At 33.5% G+C, this 17,860-nt stretch overlaps 1 protein-coding gene across 1 annotated transcript; it reads left to right on the plus strand.

Annotated features, from left to right (window-relative positions):
• Positions 1-892: 892 nt before the first annotated feature.
• LOC106779265 (flowering time control protein FY) lies at positions 893-14,088 on the plus strand. Its single transcript, XM_014667347.2, has 18 exons — positions 893-1,311; positions 1,975-2,066; positions 2,213-2,281; positions 2,443-2,547; positions 3,286-3,381; positions 3,473-3,555; positions 3,725-3,796; positions 3,874-3,971; positions 6,615-6,674; positions 6,765-6,825; positions 6,905-6,992; positions 7,513-7,576; positions 9,170-9,248; positions 10,047-10,136; positions 10,590-10,675; positions 11,026-11,531; positions 13,239-13,475; positions 13,849-14,088. Exons 1-18 carry the CDS (start codon positions 1,086-1,088, stop codon positions 13,888-13,890), a joined length of 2,154 nt encoding a protein of 717 aa, XP_014522833.1. The 5' UTR covers positions 893-1,085; the 3' UTR covers positions 13,891-14,088.
• Positions 14,089-17,860: the final 3,772 nt, after the last annotated feature.

The following is a 17,860-nucleotide window of genomic DNA, read 5'->3' on the forward strand; positions in this document are numbered from 1 at the left end:
ATATTGAGTCTTTCCTGTTTAAATTCATGAGAAGTAAAAAAAAAAATTATACGTAAAATAATTAAAATAAAAATTGTATAATTTAGAGAGAGAGTAAAATTACAAAAGATTATGTATATATAAATTATATTAGTTCTAAAATTTAATTTGAAGTTTTGGACTGAGCCTAAAATTTAATTAAAGTTTTAGAGTGGGGCTAAACCCACTTTAACCCTGATCCTAACCCACTTGAGAGGGGGTTTTGGGGGTTGGGATTTTTTTCTGGCCCCCTACTTAAGGGACTTCTTAAAATAGGGTTTTTTCAATAGTGGGTTGGAACTGGCCCTGGGGCCATGAGTTAAATTGACACCTCTATTTGTGACACTTTTATTTTTTCAAAGTTATTTCGAACTGTTTTCTTCTAAAACTATCCAAAGGGATTTTTTTTTCTATATCTAAGAATATTATTCAGATAACTACACAAAATTACTAACTGTCACACTCTCGAACTTTTATTTACATAACTCATTTTTTTTCTTTCACCAAAGAAACACCTTATTTCAACACTTTATTAAAATATAATTTCAAAATAAAAATATTAAACAATAACTCATTTAAATAAGATGTTTTTTACTTAGTGTAATATAATCGACTTTCAATTAAGGCTTAATATGTATTTATGTGAAAATCTCAGTTCGGTTCTCAAGTTTTGAACATAATTTTTGTGAAAATGCATTGCATTTTTTATAAAAATTATGACACAATTCAAAACTTGAGGACCAAACTGAGATTTTCACACAAATACGAGGACCAAGAGAGGTATTAAGCCTTCAAGTTTTGAAACCTTCTATAAAATTAAAATAAAATCTTATATATGAAAATTATATCTATCAATTTCTTAAGGATTTAGAAGTTCTCTTGAGTGAAACGCCGTCGTTTCTAGATTCGTTCCCTTCTTCTCCCTTTCTCTTTCCCGCGCCGCGCTATCGGTTATTAATTCCCTAATCCCAACCAACATTTGGGGTTTAGGGTTTTCCTCTGTCCTCTGCAATCCAATTTATTGCATTGCTCAGTCTCTATTTCTCTTTATCCACAACCTAGTGACGATGATGTACAATGATCCGCAGCACCAGCAGCACCAGTACCAGCAGCAGCAGCAGCCGCCGCCGCCGCATTTCCACCACCAGCAGCCGGGTCAGGAGTTCCACCGCGGACCGCCGCCGTCATCACAGGCGCCGCCGGTGATGCGGCAAGGCTCCGCTTCGTCGACGAACCTGGCCCCCGAGTTTCACCACCCCGGACCCGGAGGACCCCCTCCTCCTCATTACGATGGTTCGATTTTGCCTGTTCTTTCTCCAATTGCTGCTTATAATCATGGTTGATCGAACATGAAAACTTACTCGTTGTTGTTGTGATTTCATGTAAATGTGGTGCTGTTAGGTATGTATCTGAGAGAGAGACGGGCTTTTTAGAGAGAAAGATGGTTTAGAGAGATAATCTTTAGAGAGGTGTTTTTAGAAAAAAGTTTGAGAAAAAGAGGGTTTTTAAGTAGTGATATTTTTTAAAGTTTAGTCAAAGAAGAGTTTGATTGGTTAATTAATGCATGGACTGGGTGGCGAGGAGATGAACAACTAAGACTTGAATTTTAACTTCTAAAGCTCATTAGATTCTTCTAAAGATGCATGTGAAATATTTGCCATAACTTGAATTACGAACATTCTTTGCGACCTTATTTTCTTTTGATGGAATGAATTATTTATTTCTCTTTGAATCTCTCCATATATTATTATATTTCAGTTTAGTACTTGTGTGGATATACTGTTTCTTCCCATGTACAATTTTTCTTCTATTTTTTACCTCCGAATGAAAAATGTCTATTCTCATTATTTTAGTTCAAGGCATTGAATTTTTGGATCTTCTTCATTTCTTCTAAGATTTAAATTCGTGAAAATTTTAGGGTGACTTTTCTAATTTAACATTGAATGAACTTTTCAGTTCACAGTGATGGTCATGGTGCAAAAAGAATACGAAAGCTTACTCAAAGGAAAGCAGTTGATTATACAAGCACAGTCGTGCGTTATATGCAGGTAATGATTACTGGTTAATAACTAATGGAATTGCCCATTATTCATCAATACACACCCATAGCTGTATTGTTCGAATTTTTTACTTTTTCATCTTCATCTATGCCATTACAATTTGAAATTTATGGGTAATTTGTACTTGCCTTCAGGTTCGTATGTGGCAGCGGGATTCAAGGGATAGGACAGTATTGCAGCCTACCCCAGCAGCAGCAATTGATGTCAGTGAGCCTTCTTTTTGGTTTTCTACTTATTTAATTTGTTTTAAGTTTGTATATTCTTTCCTTCATTCAATTAACATAGCTTGATAGGTTTTAAAAGTTATTTTTAATTTTAATGATCAATTCTTTTCATTAGACACCTTATGCTATTTTTTGTGCAGATGTTGCCAGCAGTTGGCTATCCAGACAACCCATCCACAAGCTTTGCTGCTAAATTTGTTCATACATCTCTAAATAAAAATCGTTGCCCCATTAATCGTGTTCTTGTAAGTTAGATGGAAATGTTTAAATGGCATGATATAATATGTTATGCAGATTGTCAGTTACTGATACACCAGCTGTATGCTTTTATTCTTTCAAACATTTCTGGACTGAAGCTGCTTCTCATTTGGATTGATTTTGCTATTTTAGGGTTCTGGCGTAGTATGATATGCTTTTTCACTTGTGTATATCAATGGTAAAATTTGCTGCTAATTTTTTTTCAAATGTTTACCATGTATTAAACGAATTAGGCATCCTGTTAAATTATTCTCAAAATTTGGATTGAAACAAATAATATTGCTTACTTAATGTCACTTATTTAGTAAAATAATAAGTTAATGACATGATAAATGTGGTTCCTGTTCTATTTTATAGTTGTTACTCACATGTTTCCTTTTGATTCCTTGATAGTCTTGCTACATAGAAATGGTTCACACCTTTACAATTGCATGATTTAGCTGATATTACAAATTGCAGTCTGCCTGCTCCTTTTGGCAATTTGTTTGACTGCTGTATACACTATATAATCTGTTTGCTATATCATTGTGTTATTTTATTGGATTTTTATTGTGAGACTTTTGTTCGCAATGTTGTATTATATTAAGTTACAGCTGGACACATTTGTTTCTATCAGGCCTTTCAATTGGTTTAGGAAGATGAAACTTATGCATATTATTTTCTGAATGTGCCGCTAAATTGCATTTGACTTTGCTATGCAATCACTGTTTGATTTTCAAAAATAGTGGACTCCAACAGGCCGGCGACTTATTACTGGCTCACAGACTGGGGAATTCACTCTTTGGAATGGACAATCTTTTAATTTTGAAATGATTCTTCAGGTACATAACTTGAATTATTGTCTCAATATTATTATTGTAGTCATCAGTTGTTAAAAATAAGAGTCAAATGTGGATTTTGAAACACTTGCAGGCTCATGATCAAGCAATCAGGTCCATGGTCTGGAGTCACAATGACAACTGGATGGTCTCTGGTGATGATGGAGGCGCAATAAAGTATATCCATAGTTTATTATATTATGTTATTATGTTTTCTTATAAGCTTTATATTGCATATATTTATTTATGCAGATTTTGGTTGTAAAAGGAACATATATGTAATGGGATATTTTTTTTTATTGTATATCTAATTATATGTATTTGTATGTGTGTGGCGTATTTTTAGGTATTGGCAGAACAACATGAACAATGTTAAAGCCAACAAATCTGCTCATAAAGAATCAGTCCGTGACTTAAGGTGGATGTTTTATTTGAGAAAACAAATTTGTAACATGCTGAAGGGGATGATGGCTTCTGTAACTTTTTTATAAACAGTTTCTGTAGGACAGATTTGAAGTTCTGTTCATGCTCGGATGATACCACTGTTAAGGTTTGGGATTTTGCACGTTGTCAGGAAGAGTGCTCATTAACTGGTAATGTGCTTTGGATGGACCATATCTGAAAATTAGATACGTGTTTCTAATCAACTTGCTGTCTTGAGATGGAATCTTAAATAGTATTGTGTTTAATATATTTCTTGTGATCTTACTACCAGTAATATTTTCTTAATGTCTGGTTTATATCTGCTTTACTTTTTTAGGCTTCCTAATTACAGATTGTGTTGCTTGTGCACTTAAAATTGAATCTCTTTATGTTAAATAACCATTTGTGTTTCTGGATGTTGGGTTGTCAATGGTAGAGGAATTGTAAGTTTTAAAATAGAGGAGTATCTGTTCAATTTTCAAGTAATTCATGGCACTGGTTGCCTCCTTCTGTTTGTGCTGGTGTGAGTTTAATTATTCTTATTAGAAAGTGGGTTTTTAAGCCTAACTCAACCCTACAAAACCGGCTTGTAAGGTGAGGTTTGCACCTTACTTATATATTATAAATTAGCCTTTTCTCTAGTCGATGTGGGACTTCCAACACACCCCCTTTATGCCGAGGTATAGACATCTCATGCGTGATAGTAGAAATTGGGTGGTCCAATAGCGGCCCAACAAAGGGTGGAATAGAAATGCCTAAAAAACAAGAAATATTGCTAGGATAGGCTCTAACCATGGTTCTGATACCATATTAGAAAGTGGGTTTTTAAGCCTAACTCAACTCTACAAAACCGGCTTGTAAGGTGAGGTTTGCACCTCTCTTATATATTATAAATTAGTCTTTTCTCTAGTCAATGTGGGACTTCCAACGATTCTCATTATTAAAGCTCTTTCTCATGTTATTTGTTGTTGTGCTTTGAACAAGTCCTTGTGGATGCTATTTTCATATTTTGATGGGGATGCTTGTTTACTGTTGTGGGTTGAATGCCTTCTAATTTACCATTTTGCTTTCTTAGGGTTGCTATCAATTATTTAGTTTATTTATTTGGAGTGCTGGCTTGTTACTTGTGAAGGACCTATGGGTAGGACTTGCCGGTGCACATTTGAGTTGATGTTTGTTCTCTCTTTTCTTTCTCTAAGATTTATTATTTGGTTGGAATTATCATGAACTGGAGAGTCAACCATTTTGGTATGCCCACAATACAAGAGGGGAGGAGAAGAGTGGGCGTGGGAATTGAAGAGGGAATAAATGGTCCTAAGAAACATAAGGAGGGCAAAACAGAATGGACAGGTGGAAAGAGGGAGATATGAATCATGCAGAAGGATGAGAAGGAGAATGATTATTTGGAGGGGCGAGTAACCAAAGATGGGCATGAGGCAACATGAGTTAGAATTGTTTGGTTAGGCTTGAGTGGAGAAGTTGGTTCTTCCTCATAAAATGGGTGCTATAATTTCTAGTGTCTTATTTTCGATCTTTTTGGAAGCTGTGCTCCATCCATTGTGATAGGTTCAAAGGGAAGGTTTACAGTAGAAGGAAAACTGTATGATTTAGTTTATTGTATGACAGGCAATTTTAACTGTCTGTAAGGTAGTTACTTGTTTGTAGTTAGTTGCATTTGACTTATATAAAGTCAGAATGGATAGTTTTAGCAGTTACTGTCTTTGTTTTGTAACTTGTGAAGGTTAGGGAGGGAGAGTCTGGTTCTCTCTAATAACCAGAAAGTTATATGTTGTTTAGGTCCATGCTTGAGAGGAAACTCACTGAATGTTATAATACATTTTACAGTTTAACAAAGTTAATTCGTATAGGTCTGTAATACCTATTATTGGTATTCAGAGCCTCTTTTTGGTCAAGTTTCTGCACTCGGGAAGGTATGGTTAACTCTAGAATGGAGGCAAGGTGAGAGAGGTTAGAGAGGTTTGTCTAGGAACAGGAACATGAAAATAACCACCGTTTTTAGTGGTTGGAGGAGATGATTCAAGGATTAACTGGAGTGGTTGAACGCCTGGCCTCTTTGGATAGGGCTCACGAGGACCAAGATTTTGTTGCTCGGGCTGGTCTTGAGAATGATAGGTATTTTGATGGCGGTTCCTTTCAGTGTTTGACCAAATGGAGGAAGTTAGACATTCCAGTGCTTGCAGGGGATGAAGCATATGGGTGGACCAATAGGTTGGAATGATATTTTCGACTCAAGGAAGTTTTTGAAGAGGAGCACATGCATGCGGTTATGGTGGCCTTGGAGGGGAAGGCCTTGAATTGGTTTCAATGGTGGGAACTTCTAAGAAATGCTTAGTTTTTGTGCAAAGGTTTACATCTTTGAATTTTACCAGACACTCAATTATTCTTCTAGAATGTTATATTTTTATTAGTTTTGCTTTAAAACCAATCAATTTGAGAGGACCCAATTAATTCGTGGGTTTATATTTCAAAAGTCTTACAATCTATGTTGTGTTTATGGATGACAAATAAACTTATACCACGGGTATTGTTTGAACCTATCTCAATGTTGATATGGATACGAGTATGAGTAATACTTGATAGGAATGAAGATGAGATGCAAATTTGATACACCTTGGGAATTAGAAACAAGGATAAATATGAGTTTTTACTTTTGGACAGGAATGGGTATATTTAAACTTGCTTTTGCCCAGCCTTTTTGCCATCCCTTCTTGTGTTCATACATTATATTGTTTTGTTGTCTGTTTTGAAGGCCTAACCTTAGATTTATCTTTGTGGCATTTGAACTCAGCCAGGCCATGGTTGGGATGTGAAGAGTGTTGACTGGCATCCTACAAAATCCCTTTTGGTATCAGGCAGGTGCTTTAAATATTTCTTTTACAAATTTCTCAAGATTATAATTTCAATGAAGTGATTACATGTCTCATCTGATTTTCACAATGCAGGTGGGAAAGACAATCTTGTGAAACTTTGGGATGCTAAGACAGGGAAAGAGCTTTGCTCATTGTGAGTGTAAACATTAGTGCTGATTTCTATTGTTTCTTGTGTTTGCTTGTTTTTATAGATTCATACTTCTGTCATGCAGTCATGGGCACAAAAATACCGTGCTATGTGTCAAATGGAATCAAAATGGCAACTGGGTGTTAACAGCATCAAAGGATCAAATAATAAAGGTTGGTAAATTTATCTTCATGGTGCTACCAATTATTGGATCCTTAATACGCATTTGCTTGTCATTTTTTTTGAATTGTTAAGTAAACCTTTGAGGATTCCTAGTTATTTTATCCACCGATCAATCTTTCTGTCATTTTTTTCTGTAGCGCTGCACTTTGTTTTATTTCTTTGTAACTTTATCTTTATTGGTCATTGCTTCCCATTTTTTTTACTTTATCCTGCTCTGTTACTTTTTTTCTCGCTTTTGGCTTATTATACAGTTGAAATAAAATAAGAAGAGTGATTTTGAGGCAATATTTTTGAGCGCACAATTCACATTCAATTAAATGAAATCTAAACAGATATTTAATACAGAATACAGTTCGCATGAAGAGTAAATAAACAGTTAAGTTCTCTTAATTTCCCTCAATAAAATTAACTAAATCTAATAGAGTGAGATAGTAATGCTGTTGTTTATAATTCCATTGTATGCATTTCCTATCTCAGAGTAACAATATTCATATGTACCTTGATTTACAGCTTTATGACATTAGAGCCATGAAGGAGCTTGAATCATTCCGTGGACATCGCAAGGATGTTACTGGTTAGTGGTGTATCTTTGTCTTGGAATAAGAATGGAAGTGTAGTTCGTTGAGATTAATATATCTTGCAATAAATATCATGATTGCTCAGAAGGTGTATGATGATAAAAACAGGATTGTCACCATAAATTCTTCTTCCTAAACAACCTAAAAGTGACTCTGAAACATTCAGGAAAGTTCATTGTTACATATAGGCTCTTTCATAAATTTTTTGAAAATCTGTCACGCAGCTGAGATTAGATTAGTATATTTGTAATTTTGCTGTGTTACCTGGCTTTGGAATGCGTCAAGTCATAGTAAAACTGAAGTTGAGTTGAGTGAGAATGATGTGTGGCACCCAATTAACTTCAAGCTGCTTTTCAAGTTTTGATTTGAAGTTTGATTGGAATGATTGATTTTAATTGGTGGGAATGTCCTCAAAGTGCTATGAATTGTTATACTTAGTGCTGTTTGGGTATTTTATGTTGCTAAATGTGGTTAATTTTATGACTTGGATTTAGTTTAGTTAATAATCCTAGCAAGTTAAGCCGAGTTATTTAGTTCAAATATTATATGTTCTGTTCTTTTATTAAGATCATGTCATCATTCTACTAATCTTGATAACTGTTTTGTTGGCTACTATTAGGTTTCTTGATAAAAGAAACCTGTTTATCAGCACTCAAACACACACACAAAGGGATATCACACACTCCAATACACTGAAAATACTCTGATTATTGGATTATAGTCAACATGTACAATGTTTCAAGGGACAATGTTCCCTCCCTACACAGGATAGCAATAATCCTGTTCACTCCTCTTCAAAACCAGAATTCTCCCCCTAGACAAGGCTACCTCTCACTATATATAGACTTTCACCGAAAGTCTCTCCCCCCCTCCAAACCCTCCTGACAACAACCTATTTTTTAACAACCTCCCTCCTAAAATATACATTCATAATCCTATCAGCTACCATCTTTCCTTTTCATATATGCCTTGACTATGCCTAACATTGATAATGACAGTTAGCATAGTTAAATTGCAGTCAACAATATACTTTTTCGAAAACTTGAGCTAAAAATGGTTAAACTAAATGATGCAACAAATTAGTCTCAACCCCAAATAACATTTTTTTCGAACACTTTGAGCACCCCATCCAATTTTAAAATCAAGTTCTGTGTATTCTTATTGATTAATTATACTGGTTTTCCTTATATAGTTGTGTATTTGCTGTTGTATGTAGCACAGAGGGTATTGATATGCCACTTTTTTTTATTATAAATTGAGTTTAAGGCCAAGTTAACCTCATAAAATTGACATGTAAGAGGAAGATTGCCCTAGCTTATAAGCGTTACATTAGCCTAAGCTCTAATAGACGAGGGTTTGTATCCACCTACTCACCTATCACATTGAATGCGCATGAGATTGCAAATTAAGGGTGGCTGAGACTATCCACAACTAATGCAACTTTGAAAGCTTTTGGGTTCCTAGGAAAGAAACTCAGTTCCACACGTCATGCATGCATGCACAAAGTTACTTAAATTGGTGCTTTCTCTAATACTTCTGCAACTGTGATAAAATGGAATATAATTTTTCTGACTTTTGACTCTTGTTAGCTTTGGCATGGCATCCATTCCATGAGGAGTACTTTGTGAGTGGGAGTTATGATGGTTCCATCTTCCATTGGCTTGTTGGGTAAATTCGTTTTCTCAGTTGTTGTCTTCTCTCTCTGCAGTGCTTACATTATTTTGTACAATGTTTTTTTTTTTTTTTTTTTTNTTTTTTTTTTTTTTTTTTTCTGTTTATATCAGTTTTATTTGGTTGTGATTTTTCTGTTATTTTGGAAGATGATTGGATTCTCTGAAGTGCTTAATAAATAAGTACTTATCATGTAAGCAATTGGATGTTTGTTTTTATAATTATAGAGAAAATAATATTAAACAATTTTTATATATTAACTCTTCCAAACACTTACGCAAGTGTTTATGTCTTAAGATATGTCTAAATAAGTTGTTAATAAGCTATTCTAAATTAAAGGGTCTTCTTATTCCTAAAATGCATTGATGAAGTGTACTATGTATTCAAATTAGTTGTTACAAGTTTTTAAATTATATTTGGGGAAAATTATTGTTACTGTCATAGAATTAAAGTTTGTGTGTTTTGCTCCATAAGAAATGTTTCCTGAATTTGAGCTATTGCTTCACAGACTGGGCTTAGGTGGAAAGTATCAGCTATTTTTTTAGTTGTAGCACCAGTGAGTTAATTTATCAAAATTTTTATTACAGCTTCTGAAATAAATGGTTATTTTTGTTTTCTTTTGTCTTTCAGTTTATATGTATAGAAAGCAAATGCTTATATAGGTTCAACTTGGAAAAACTGATGTTTCGTAGTTCAGATTTTGTTTCCAACATTATCTGTAAAATTAATTACTTGTATTTTATATATTATGCCTTCTCATAATTTCTGATTATTGCATTTACAATGTATATACAGCCATGAAACTCCCCAAATTGAAATTCCCAATGCCCATGATAATAACGTGTGGGATCTTGCATGGCATCCTATTGGATACCTTCTGTGCAGGTGAACTTTCTATTTCTTTCTGCAATAGCATCTTTAATATATAATGGAATTCTTGCTGTCTCTTAGCTTTTTGGATTACCAATATTTGAAAGCTTGTGTTACACTTACACTACCTGTCTTTTATACTAATAACCTTCTGTTTTTCAAATGTTCTCCAAATTCAAAAGTATTATATTCTAAAGGAATCTGGGAGGAAACTCTGACAGATATCATGATTTGTTTGAGGATCCTTTTCAAGCTCTTTGGTTTTAGCGTTATTACAATTTCTGTAATAATATCCAAAATTGTGATACCTTAGTTCTCAGTTCTTACAATCACAATAACGTTTTGCTGTTATATAAATTTTCCTGAAATGGTTTTTTCTCATTTGGTAACCCTTTTATTGACCTGTTGATAAACGTAAATAATGTGATTGCTGATAACTAAGTTACTGGACCATATTTTTTTCTACAGTGGCAGCAGTGATCATACAACAAAATTTTGGTGCAGAAATAGGCCAGGAGACACCCTTCGTGATAGATTTAACCCTGGCATGCAAGGTTTGTTCAATCCCTTAAAGGCAAACGAGCAGCATATACTTCTATTTTCTTCAGAATCAAATCACTAAACCTTTCAGTATCATTTTTCATCTAAATATTGAATTGTATAGTTTGAAGGTTTTAGATTGTATTACTCTTCAACATTTCATGGTAATGTGAATCCCTTATAAAAGCACTCGATCAGTATTAAACTTTTGCTTTAAACATGAGGTAGAGATTGCAATATTTCAAGTCTTTTTTGTGGGATGGAGAGAACTGTGGATGGTAATTTTTGTAGTTAGAAACTATTTCTGTTTTGAGTGACATTATTTATGAAGTGTGACGTTAGTTTGAACACATTCATCTGTCAGGATATGCTGATCCAAATCCTGTTGCTGGTCGGGTGGGTGGTAATTTTCCAATGGCCGAAGGACCAACAACTCCAGGACCATTTGTCCCTGGGTTAAATCGAAATGAGGGCACCATTCCAGGTGTTGGAGTTGCTATGCCCTTATCTATTCCTTCTCTTGACATGCCTCAAGGGGAGCAGAAGCAGCCACATCCTGTTTCAATGGGTGCTCCACCTCTCCCCCCAGGTCCACATCCCTCTCTTCTTAATGCCAATCAACAGCAACAATACCAACAAAATCCTCAGCAGATGCCACCACAACATCAACACCAAGGTCTACCACAGCAGATGGGTCCTTTGCCAATGCCTCCAAACATGCCACAATTACAGCATCCTTCACATTCACCCATGGTCCCTCACCAGCATTTACCTCGCCCTCCTCCCCAAATGCCTATTGGCCTGCCAGGATCTATACCAGGGATTTCATCAGTTCCTACATCACATCCGATGCCAATGCCTGGCCCTATGGTACGAGTTCCTTGGAACTTTTCTCATATTCTGATTTTTCCTATAAAATATTGTATGATATGTGGATTTAGCTTCTTTGTGAAGTGGTAGATTGTTGAGTGTTGTATTAGTGGTGGCTGTATTGGGCTAGATATTGATGTTTTTGTTGATCTTTCATAGGATTAGCATAACAAAATGCGTCTTTTCTTAATCCTGTGGAAGGGAGGTGGAAAATGTTTGTTCACTTTTAAGAAGATAAAAGATTTCCCCATGTTTTGGTGTTTCTTAGGGCTTGTTTGGTTTGAGAGATAATTTTTTTTTTCATTTCTGTTTCAGAAATGATTACAAATGTGCCATCTCATACTTACTTTCTTTGAGGATTCGTATTGGAACTAACCTAGACTGCCAATATACATAGTGTGATACAACACGCCCAACAGATGTGAATAAAGATATTTAAAAAAATTCAAAGTACAACACGCCCAACATTTGTTTTCACACACATGCACAATATTTGTAAAGAAACATTCAAATTACTGATTACACATCAGTACATAAACATAAAAATAGTTAAGTATAGAATTGCTATTTAAAAAATACAGTTATGATTATAGCAAGGACAGTTACACATCTTTCCTTCACCCACATTGGAATATATTTTTTTGTACATAAATGTCACAAAATAACAATTTCCATGCCCAAGTTAGAATATAAAACAACTTTTATAACAATAAACATGTCAATAAAAACCTACATCATGAAGTTGTATACTTGATGTATCTTAGCTAAAATGGAGCTGTATTTTGTAATTTATTCTGAAAATTATAAAGAATAATGGTTACCTATTGACTATGTATCAAGATGTATCAGATGTCACATATCAGTGTTGGATATGCGTTTGGAAATGATGAATTTTGCTATTGGAGTATCTGAGCTTCATAGGTGTAAAAAGGAGTATTTTTTCACTGTTTTTGTACAGATTTTTGAAAATGGAAAAAATATCAAAAACCCCGTGAGAATTGTTGAAAACAAAAAGCAAAAGAAGAATTTATTGAATAGGATGAAATATCAGTGAGTATGAGAGATATATCTTCCCGAGGCTTTCTCCTTCACAAAAGGTTTCTCCTTTTCTCAAAGAGCCAGTGTTCTGCATCTCTCCAATCCTTCTTCTATTTATATGTGACTAACCTTTAATCAACTAAGCAACCCGTTTTAATATTCTAACTATCATAATAAACTTCTTATATCCTGATAAGCGTTGTATTTATTTGTAAACATAAAAAAAAATTGTAACAGAAAACATCTTATCCTAATTAGGTTCTTATGTTTTCCAGTTTTTACCACAAGCTTTTCTTTGAAAAAAATAGAAATGTTGGACAAAAGAGATACATTGTCTTTGCAAAAATAGGAAATAGAAACCATCTTCCTGTAGTTATGGTGTCATGATGCTCTGTGTGCGAACTACAATATTTATATTTTGCCACATTCAGACCATAACAAATTAAGAGGTCAAGTTATTTGGAGGGCTTATGTGTGATACAAAGATGATTCAATCAGTGGAGAATAATGTTTATGTTTGCTAACCAGTACAGACATCCTTTGTGGGAGACTATGACAAGAAATCAAACCATTATGCTAATTTAATATATCAGGGTGGACAAGATCTCTGTAATAAAGTTTGATGCACATTTAACAGAGCCATTTCCTTTTTTTTCTTTTTCACTTCAGGGGATGCAAGGGGCAATGAATCAGATGGGTACTCCAATGCCACAAGGTCCTTATGTGGGCATGAATCAAATGCATTCAGGATCCTTGCCTACAAGTGGAGGGCCACCACTTGGTGGTTTTCCAGGCAACATGCCTAATATGCAAGGCCCATCAAGTGCCAATTATCCTCAAGGTGCTTCATTTAACAGACCTCAAGGTGGCCAAATGCCTCTGATGCAAGGGTATAATCCTTACCAGGTAAGTTAGCATGTTGCTTTGTGAACTACTTGTTACTTCATGCTATTAAGTTTTCCAAAAGTTGAAACTTCTGTTGTTTATGATGCTATTTGTTTTGTGTTGTTTTGAAAGTAGCACACATGTCAAAATGAAGTAACAAGTGTTGTTCATTTATAAAGAGAACACTTGTCTTGAGATTGTGATTTACTTTCACATATTCTCAACTGACATTACATTGCACCAAATATAATATATGTATTTATCCTAACTGTAACATCTATTGTCTAATACATAAATTAGATGAATTTGTTTGATATGTGATGTCAACAGTTACACGATCATACTCCTCCTGTTTTTCTTGATGATTAATTAATTGCTTTTTTATTTCTTGCAGTCTGGTAATCAAACTGGGATGCCTCCAAACGCACAACCCTAGAATAGGAAATTTCTTCCTTCTTTTATTGCTGTAATTTATCCATTGTGATTTCAGTCTTTCTGTGTAATTCATGTTGTGTTTTTGCTGCTGAAGTTTAATGTAGAGGAATTTGTATTCTCTTTTCTTACTGTTAATTATTTATACTTTTCCCTTTTGATGTGAATGCTTTCGTATTTTACTCAAGGTTTATAGTTAATTTATGAAGACGTAGATTACATTCTCAAATTATTAATGACATCTAATCTTTTAGTTATGTAAATTTCTTATGAATTCCACTCTTTAATTAGTCATATATTCTACGGTACTTTTGATCATAAAGTGTATGGTATCATTTCTTAATCTACTAAGCAAAAGAACACATGTTATTTATATTTAAATTAAATAGTTTGTAATAAGGTCATGAACCAAATTAATTATATAAGAAACAACCTCTGCAAATAAAGTTTACTTATTAAAACATGTAGTTATTAATAAAAGATGCATTTAAAATCATTTCATAAAATATATAATGCTATTTCCTTTGCAACAAATACCAAAAAATTGAAACCTTTGTGGATGGCTATTTAATTCTGGTCCTGTAAAATTTTAATTACATGTTCGTTTTTTCATTTTTTAAAATTAAGTATTTTTTATTTAGTATCTTCGTAAACATGTTTGTTAATAATGATATAAACTATTTATTTCTCATGAACATGCTAAACAAATTTTAACACTATTTTCAAAACAAAGATTAAATACGTACTTTTATAAAGAAATTAAAGACGTACATTTAAAAATTATGTTTAATAGATATTTCTGTTTTAATATTTGTATTGATTTTCATAATTTCGTATTTTTTTTCTTAATTCATTTATATTTTATTCAAAAACATTCTTCCTTGTGTAAATTAAGGTTTAGAAACTAATCACATGTTAAGTTCTGTTTAAGAAGAGACTCTGAATGGAGTGTGCAGTGATGAAAAATAAAAGAACAAGAAAAAATAAATTTAATAATTTTTTAATAATAAGACACATACTATCATTTTATAGGTTTGTTTAAATTTATTTTTAAAATATTATTTAAAATATCAATCAAAAGCTATCATATCATTAAAAAGTTGTAAAAAAATGTTGTTAAAAAAACTTTTAAAATAAAAAATCTTACGAAAGTATAAAATAAAAAAAATACAAAGTTACTATCACGTAACGTTAACACTCATTTAACTGTAAAAGCTGCATTAATTTTTTAAATAGAACGAGACTGAATTGAAAAAAAAAATAAAGAATCATATCAAATTAATCTTACAAATATTAAAAACAAAATGCCTATTAAACTGAACAAATTATATAAAAAAGATAGGCAAGTTTTATATATATTTAATTTTCTAAAAGTGGCTTTTTTATGTATTTTTGATTTGAACATATTGCTTTTATCATTTTGGATTATGTATCATCAGAATAAAATTAAAACTTTAATAAAATTTAAAAATCAGAAATTTATTTAAGTTTTTAAATGAAAATTCTTATAATAGCTAGAGACAAAATAATTTATTTTAAAAAATAATGCCAGAGAATCTTTTCTGACTTTACTTTGGTGTTTTATAAGATTTGGTGGAAGGCAAAATATCTTTAAAAAAACTCTAACCTTTCTTTCTTCCATCTGAAGGTGAAGTTGAGGAAGAAACCTAACTCCTTGAGTCAATGCTGATGATGAAGATCAGAAGCTTAACATGTGAAAACATGCATGGCCTGATGCTATCAAAGATGCTCTGATGGCTTTCTTGTATGAGATTTACAACAAAATCTCCATATGCTAGCTGTTAGATCTCTGTTAGATCTCAATCAAGGTATGGAGTTTCTTCTATTATTTTGCTTTAGTTCATTTGATGTTGAATTGAGGATCAACTAGTCCTTCAAAACTTAGGATGTCTTGTTACAAGAAAAAAGGGTTTACCAGGTTTCAAAGAAGCTATTTTTCATGTTAGTGTCAAAAAAGCTGTCAACGTGCTTTCTGGGTGAAACTGTTGTATATGATGAAGACCATGATCAAGGAATCATCTTTAATTGGCTGGAATGTGAGATTTACTTCGTGGGTATGAGTGAGATTTGTTAGACCTGGCTTGTCCAACATTTATGCAGCCTAGGATGGAATGTGAATTTGATTTCAAGGTTTGTTGGGGAAGGAATTTCTTCATGATTTGGACGATGTTTGGAATGAGATTATAGATGTTGGGACTCTTTGCAAACTCTTGTTAAATATGAGCTTTAGTGAAACTGATCTTTTAGGAGTTTTACTTCTACCATGCGGTCAGAAGAAGAATACAAGAAAGATCAATTATCAAGACATAATTGTTGACAATTGTTTAGGGAACATGGATTCCAAAATGAACATGCTTGGAATATATAAAATGGTTGGTTTTGAATTCTCTTTAGCTTAGCAAAACACCATAGCCTTGCAGAAGAATCTGGAAGCTGCAATCGTGTCAGCTGAGAACACTCAGAGGCACTTCATGGATATGATGGCTGGTGGTAAAACCAGTCCATGCGCTTCTTCCTCTACTATTCCTTATAGTAAATATGCTGATCAAACTCATACCGTAATTTTCTAAGGCGTGTAGATTATTAGACTTATTCACGGTGTATTGTGCAAGTTTTCCAGGATACAATAGGACTTTCTAAAAAATATTTGAGAATCACAAAACTAGCAAGAAACTCTGATAAAGTTTATACCCAGGATATGAGATAGGAAATCAAGAGAGAAAATAGAGATTGAAAATATGTGTTTTTTGTGCGGCACTTGGAATGAAATAGATGTTATATTTATAAATGTGCAAAGAAAGGACCGTTGCAAAATTATAAACGTTGCATTATGAAAGTTGTCATCCAACGTCTTAAAACCAACGTTCCAAAACAATATAATATAATATTCAAATGAACGTTGCAAAAGTTTATGGACGTTGTATAACTTTCTATTGCAATAATAATATTTTACAACAATTCCCCACATTGCAAAAGAAAGTTGAGAAAAGAAGAAAAAAAAAATCTGACTCAAATAGTTCAAACATTAGAAAAAGAAAGATAAGAAACTTTTATCTTGGATTTCATAGGATGTAATGCATCAGAGATGGTATAGCAAGCTATATGAACCAATCATAGATCAAGAAACTTAACACACAATGTAGTTGGTATAACAAGCTATATGAACCAAAGACACTTGACGTGTGTTAGAGGTTTATCAATCACAATACATCTCCACAATCCTTGCTATTATTGTTGTGTTGCGCTAATAATAAGCCATGCGCGTGCCTGGTATTCATGAGTGCTCTAGAGATCATGCCAAGACCTCATGCAAGCAGCCCCACTCGACACTCATATAGGTGATTTCATCAAGTGTACGTTGCAAATCATACACCACCCATAAGGGATATGAAAATCATTAAAAACTTTGTTTAAGCTAAAATTCTTTCACCACATAGAATTTTAATGACAAAGTCTAACCTCTCAATAATGTAGTCTCTAGCACTTTCACACACACCATAGGAAGGGACATAATTGATTGAAATCAATTTAGTGCTATCAGAACTAACAAGTAACTTGTTTTTACCCATATGAACCTTATTCATGGGATCTCCAATCATAAAGGTTGGGTTACCATCACTTGTTTGTTTGCAAGTAGCTTAAGTCTCATTCTCCTCGATGTTTCTAATATCATTTGTCTTCCCAGGGATTTCGTCAGAGGATTTGCTAGATTCCGTTCTGACTTCACATGGTAAATGAAAATAGTTACACTCTTTAGCAGCTGCTTCACCAAATTATTGTTTTTAGCTATATCTATTGCCGATTGGCAATCACAGTGTATTGACATCGATGGGGTTGGTTTCATTCCTATTGGAATGTTTGCTAAGAAGTTTTTAAACCACTCAGCCTCATTTTCAACCGTCTCAAGACCAACAAACTCAAATTCCATTGTTGATCTTGCAATAATAGTTTGT

Source organism: Vigna radiata, unplaced genomic scaffold, assembly GCF_000741045.1.
Source record: "Vigna radiata var. radiata cultivar VC1973A unplaced genomic scaffold, Vradiata_ver6 scaffold_198, whole genome shotgun sequence".
NCBI lineage: Eukaryota > Viridiplantae > Streptophyta > Magnoliopsida > Fabales > Fabaceae > Vigna > Vigna radiata.